Source organism: Arachis duranensis, chromosome 2 (assembly GCF_000817695.3).
Source record: "Arachis duranensis cultivar V14167 chromosome 2, aradu.V14167.gnm2.J7QH, whole genome shotgun sequence".
Lineage (NCBI taxonomy): Eukaryota > Viridiplantae > Streptophyta > Magnoliopsida > Fabales > Fabaceae > Arachis > Arachis duranensis.
In genome coordinates, this window is record NC_029773.3 from 80,821,839 (window position 1) to 80,828,548 (window position 6,710).

The 6,710-nt window shown below is 29.1% G+C and overlaps 1 protein-coding gene across 1 annotated transcript; it reads right to left on the minus strand.

Annotated features, from left to right (window-relative positions):
• Positions 1-984: 984 nt before the first annotated feature.
• LOC107475163 (vacuolar cation/proton exchanger 3) lies at positions 985-5,688 on the minus strand. The gene is made up of 12 exons (XM_016094782.3): positions 5,267-5,688; positions 4,502-4,569; positions 4,337-4,365; positions 4,032-4,228; positions 3,154-3,369; positions 2,938-3,063; positions 2,435-2,551; positions 2,295-2,348; positions 2,092-2,208; positions 1,557-1,647; positions 1,398-1,472; positions 985-1,298 (listed from the first exon to the last, which is right to left on the minus strand). Exons 1-11 carry the CDS (start codon positions 5,540-5,542, stop codon positions 1,405-1,407), a joined length of 1,359 nt encoding a protein of 452 aa, XP_015950268.1. The 5' UTR covers positions 5,543-5,688; the 3' UTR covers positions 985-1,298; positions 1,398-1,404.
• Between the last annotated feature and the right edge of the window lie 1,022 nt (positions 5,689-6,710).

A 6,710-nucleotide genomic window follows, 5' to 3' on the forward strand; every position in this document is an offset into this window, starting at 1 on the left:
ATTACTAAATCAAATTTCTCTTTTATTTTTTCAAGTTCTGCATGAAGTTGATGGGGAGAAAGTGATAAGAAGAGATAACTTTTATAAAATGCTTATTTCCTTGATGTGCCATTTTTTTTACTTTTATAAAATAGTTACTTTGAATAATTTAAATAGTTATACTCATTTTGCTTGTAAAACATTTACTGTCCAAACACACGATTTTATTACTTATTTTCTCTTACTGTTATTTGACAACTAAATAGCTATACACATGATTTTATTACTTGTTTTCTCTTACTGTTATTTGGCAACTAAATAGCTATACACTTATCATGTATAAAAGTTATATACTTGTCAAATAAAGAAATATGCACTAGTTACTTATTATATATTAATAAATATAATGTTTGTCATCACGTTAACTTAAAATCAATTGTAACTCAAGTATATTATATAAGTGATGATGAGTTTTAATTTCTAATTTTAGCTTTTTTCTTATTCTACTAGTTTAAACTTTAAATTGACTTTAGATCTTTTCAATTTTTATTTTCACCTTATAATTTTAAAAATATAAAATATAAAATTAAACATAACATATCAAAACATATGTTACTAGAGATTATATAACAAAAAAGTCATAAGACATTAAAACTAAGATGATACTTCGTAAGGATCAGACACAAGTTTAAATTTAAGAAAAACACAGAAGAGAATAATTTGAAATGTTCCAAACAGTACATATCTATTGTGATTTTTAGTAAACTACACATGTAATTTAGTAGTTATCTTATTAGGTCTTTTAACTAAATAGTAAATGTTCAATTCCTCACCCTTTACATTTCATGGCTATCAATGGACTCGGTTTCTGACGGAATTTACAAATTGTTACTATAACACTTACTAGTCATAGAACAGATTTTGCCAACTCAAAAATAAATAAATAAATAAATAAATAAAAGGAAAATCATCTACACCAACTATTGCCTCATGTGAGATGTGACCTTTAAAAATAACAGAACCAATTTCATTTATTTGAGAATTGTTGAAAAAATTTCATACAAACATAAAATCTTGGACACAAAATCAGTTGAAGAGGTTTCTATTATTCTATACACAAACTCTGCAAGCAAATGGACCACAACCTTCTGCAGTAAACTTCTTCACCTTTCTCTGCCTCAAGATAACTTTGACTTGGATGAATAAATAAATCATTGAATCTGCTACCATTCATCTTTAGACCAAAATAGATCAAGTGCATTCAGCTGCTTCACTAGAGTTCTTGTGTCATGAACCAAAGACAGAAATGCCTTTTTGAACTGCGGTGATCACGAATCAATTTAAACATCTAAATCGTTACGTTCAAATAACTTGGGCAAGAAGAAAATGTGTGAATGTGTTACATAGAATTGCCTTACCTAGCTATTAAGCTCTAAAAACTGCATCGGTTGCTGGTTTAAGCATCACATTATGAACTTCATCATTAAGTTGATCTAGGGGAAAATAGGAGAACAAAATTTTAGATATGAATTATCTTCATGAATGCATAACATTATTCTTTTTTTTATTAAACTTACCAGAGGGTGTTGTCTGAACGAAAAAGCAGGCCCCAATAACAATGTAGCATAGAAGGAGAACAAGGCCTTTCATGTAGTGAGAAGTTCCATCCTATAGAATATAAACCATAGGAAGGGTTAATATCATTGAAAAAATTGAACATTATTATACACCAAATTGTTAATTAGTTATAGGTTTAATTACTCTATTAGTTCCTATAGTTTCAACAAATTTGCAATTAGATTCTCATACATTTTTCTTTTCAATTGGATTCCTACACTATTTTCAAATTTATAATTAGGTCTTTTCGTGTCAAAAATATTAAATTTAACGAAATATTCCTCCGAAAAAATATGTGATTAAAGATCTAATTAGGTTCTTAATTGTGAGTACTTTTAATTTGTGAAAAAAAATATTCCGTTAACTCTAACGTTTTTTACACTAGTAAAGACCTAATTACAAAAAGCAATATAGGCCCAACTAAAAGAAAAAAGGTATAAGAACCTAAACTATAGGGATCAACAAAATAATTAAACTTTGGTTATATTATTATACCTGTAATGTAAAGGCTGTGACAATTATTGCCAAAGCAAGAGAACCTGTCTCCAAGAGGTTGAAGTTGAGGTCCATTTTTATGCCAAGAATCCAACCAACAATCACACACACTGGAACCTAAATATATTATAATTAAATTTTTCATGATATAATATATAAGTCTCTTTAACCCAAATTATTTTCATAATAAGCTTAACTCTTACCACAAACATGCTAATCTGAGTTGCAGACCCCAAAGCAACACCTAATGTGATGTCCTGCAGAAATTTCATATTAGTTTCAAGCTAATTAAAAAGTAAGTATGAAATCTAATATATTTTTCTATGTTCTAAGTTTTTCTAACCAGTTTGTTCTTGAAAGCAAATATGACAGCTCCAGCATGTTCGGCGGCATTGCCAACGATTGCGAGCAAGATTATGCTGATGAAACTCACAGACAAACCCCATGAATTTGATGCATCCTGTTCGGATTGAGATTGAAATTTTAGTTATAAAAAGTGATATAGATTTTTTACATGTCCTATAGGAAAATAAAAGGTAGCTCCATCAAAGTTCACAACATCTTAACTGACAATCATTTGCACACTAATTGGAGATTCTAAAATCAATAATCAACTACAACATTGTTTACCAAAATATTCATATTTAAACACTAGTTTATAGTTTGCGCGCAATATTGTACAGACAGTCAAAGTAAAAAGTATTGGAAAACTTTCAAGTGTAGAGTACACAGGTGTTTCAGTGATTTTTAACCGTTGATCTTAATTATAAAAAATATATATAATTAAGATCAACAATTGAAATTTACTGAAATACCTGTGAATTGAATGAAATTGAAGTCGATTACCTCTATAGTCTGCACCACATATTCAGACAAGAGAGCAATAATTGCAGTCATTCCAACAAGCCAACCAATCCCACTCCAGAAACCTATCACTGCTTCTTCTGAATCATTTTGACCTTCATCATCATTCTAAACCAAACCATGATCATAACTAATCAGTTAATTGAACTTTCACAAATCTCAGAATCACAGTTTAATTAAGAAGAGCGACTTGCATACATCTACTTGTGCTTCGAATAGTTGCCGGTGAGTCCAAAGTTGGAAGGCAATGTAAGCACAGTAAGCACACAACATCACAAGGCTAGCAGCTCTAGACACATTCAAGGATGCCTGGGCCACCACAGCCGGTGAGCCGCTGCCATATCTGAACAGCAGTGGGAGCATGTGGCACAACAATGCCAGAAGCAGCATAAGAGAGTTCACATCAGCTTGCCTCTGCAAATTAATTAAACAGCAGCCAAGAAGAAAATTGCAAACATTATTAATTTTGTAATCAAATCTACAAAATCAAAACTAAACACACACACTTACATCCAAGTTAAACCCCAAAGTTATCCTTCAGATTGGTTGCATACACTAAAATAGTCCCAAGATCCCAATTGGATCAATTACATCTTTGAAATTGACAAAAGTGCATCATGTTAGTCCCTTCGCCCTTTCTATCAAGTGACTCGCCAAACTGTTAGTGTTGGCCCACCGTGGGGAGTTCTTGGCCACCGAAAAAGACTTCCACGAGAAATTAAGTGAGAGAACATAAGATGAAAAGACACCAGATCCAACATAAAACCTTAAGGCATCAAAATTAATGGGTCTCTTATCTTGTAAACTCTTCACTTCTTGTTTTCTTCGGTGTGAGACAAATTCCTTATACTCCTTGCACTTGCTACTTAACAGTTAGGGACTGATGTGTTTGCCAATGTCAAAAAGATAATTGGTATAATTGGAATCTCGATGATTGTTTTAGTGCACGCAGTCTATCTTAGAGACGCTTTGGGCTTAACTCCTTACTTCCTTAACAATACAGCACTATAAATAAGATAAAAAACAATGAAAAATGTGCAGTTATTTCATAATAGAAGGGAATTGCATGGACTTACTCTGTCATATTTTTGCTCCTGCCTAAGATTTGCAATGCCACCACAAAGTAGGGAAGTGCCAAGAACCAAAAGAAGGTTTGAAAGTACAGAACCAAGAAGAGAATACTTGACCACAGCAATTTTGTTGTTACTAAGTGCAAAAATTGCTATGATAAGCTCTGTTGCATTCCCACATGTAGCATTCAGAAGTCCTCCAACTATAATCAAATAAATATCAACAACATTATAGTAATTACTCATTACTCATAATCAATTAATTCTAATCTTAAAATCAAGTATTAATTTTGCTGCAAACTCGCACATACCTGTGGGACCAGTGTAACAAGCCACTTGCCTGCCATATTTTGAAGCAACAGATTCAAATGGAGAAAACAAAACAATAATCAGTATTAGAAAAAAAACATTTCACAAGAAAGAGGAAAAGAGAAATTGAGAAGAATGCAAGAAGCAATTGAGTGTTGTTATCTTACTCAGTCATGAAGCTGACTCTTTCAGCAAGTACGGTTAAACCAAGTAAGCTCAAGGCAAAAACCCATGGCTACATGCAACAAAAAGAGAACAGTCATGTGAACAAGTCATAACACTTTTAACCAAAAGAACATTCTCTCTGAATATATAATTATGTATTTGTGTATTATGAAATTAAAGTAACATTTTGATAATAAAAATTATTATTTATACATTAAAATTAATTATAAATACACATATTATTTAACTTATTTTTAATGTATATTTTATATTTTAATATATATTTTATATTAATAATATATATTTTATATTAATAATTAATTTAATGAGTAAATTTTAGTGTATCGACCACCAAAGAAACTTCAGAAACGGAACATTCTAGAAGGAATTTAATTTGCACTTAATAAAATTCATTTGAGAGAGAGAGAGAGAGAGAGAAAGATTTTTGCCATCTGACAGATTCTTTGTGAATGTTTTCTGCCTTATATTTCTGATATATCACAATGTCAAATTGTCAATTTCCAATTTTGTCTGTTCAACATTTCTTATTTCCAATTGATACAGGTCACTTGTTTTAATATGTTCTCATCAACCTATGCACCGCAACCGCAAAAATAATACTGAATAAATAACAATCATATTAGATATATATCAAAAATTAACGTATAAAATATTTTTTAATAAATAAATTAAATATATAGGAAAAAAAAAGAAAAATTAGAGAACATTATAATAAAAATGCAATATAATAGATAATAAGTACTCACTCTTGCAAAACCAAAACAATGGGCAATGATAGCAAGAGGAATTGATGGGAAGAGAATGAAAAGCTTGGTTCCAAGAAAAACCTCTTGCAAGTTAGCAAGAAAGTTTCTGAGGAATCCATAGGGAACCTTTGAAATAACAGTGAGTTCAGATTTTTTCCTCAAAGAAGATGATGACATGTTGTGTGCTGTTCTTCCATGTCTCATATCCTTGGTCAACACCTTTGGATTCCCATTTTCCAATAGCCATGGGGATTCTTCATGGCTCCTAGACCCCATTCTTATTATTTGAATAATAATTTATTATTGATTATTCTTCAAAAATCTAAGGGGGTGATGAGGAAGAAAATTCTCTAGAGATAATAAGAGGACAAATCGAAGGGAAACTACTATTACTGCTATTACACCTACTATATAAAATAAGATACACATGAATCTGTGTGTGAGAATATATATAATAAAATAATTATGTCATGAAATGAGAATGGAGATGGTGGAATGGCAGTCATATCAGGCAACTTCGAGGAAGTTTCGTAGTTTTGATTAGTTGTTAATTGCTGTGTATTAGGAAAATTCATCAATAGAAAGAAACGGTACGGTGAATTTCGACCCAAAAAAGAAAAAGAAAAAACGGTACAGTGAATTAATTAGTGGTGATTGCTATAATACTAAAAGTATTTGTCTAATTTATTATAAAAAAATTAAAAATTAATATTTAATGTTAAAAATATAAAAAAAATTAATTATTATATTCAAATTTTATCATAAAAAATAAACTAAACAAAAAATTAAACATTGGGTTATAGAAACTATAAAATTTACCTTAATTACTTATATGAAAATAGTTAAATAGCGCTTATTATTTTTCCTATGTTATAGGGGTGTATCACAAAATAATGTGAAAAGAGATGAAATTTATATTGCTGTGAAGTTCAGAAATCGGTGCCTTCGATTTTTTATATTTTTTAATTTTTTTAACAAACGATTACAAATTAAATAGTCTAATTTATATTTTTAAAAATTAAAAAAAATTTAATATTGGAATCAGACCCTTTAATTTATGTTTTTTTAAAATAAAAAAAATTTAAAAATATAAATCAAACTTTAATTTATTTTTTTCAAACAAATCAGACAATCTAACTTAATTAATATTAATTTAAAAAAAATTAACGTCATATAAAAAGAATACCAAAATTTAATTAATATAAAAAAATTAGCCGTGGAGTCCCGACTATTTTACGTCTATTATTTTAACTTTTCTTTTTGTTTTTCAATGTTAAAAGAGAAATGTTATTAAGTCAATATTTTATTTTTATATTATTAAAATTTAAAATTTAGTATTTAAAATTTAAAATTAGTTAAGTATTAATAAAAAATATATTTTATTAATATGTAAAATTATTTTTTTAATATATTAATAATTTGTTTAAATTTTGTTGTTTCAAAT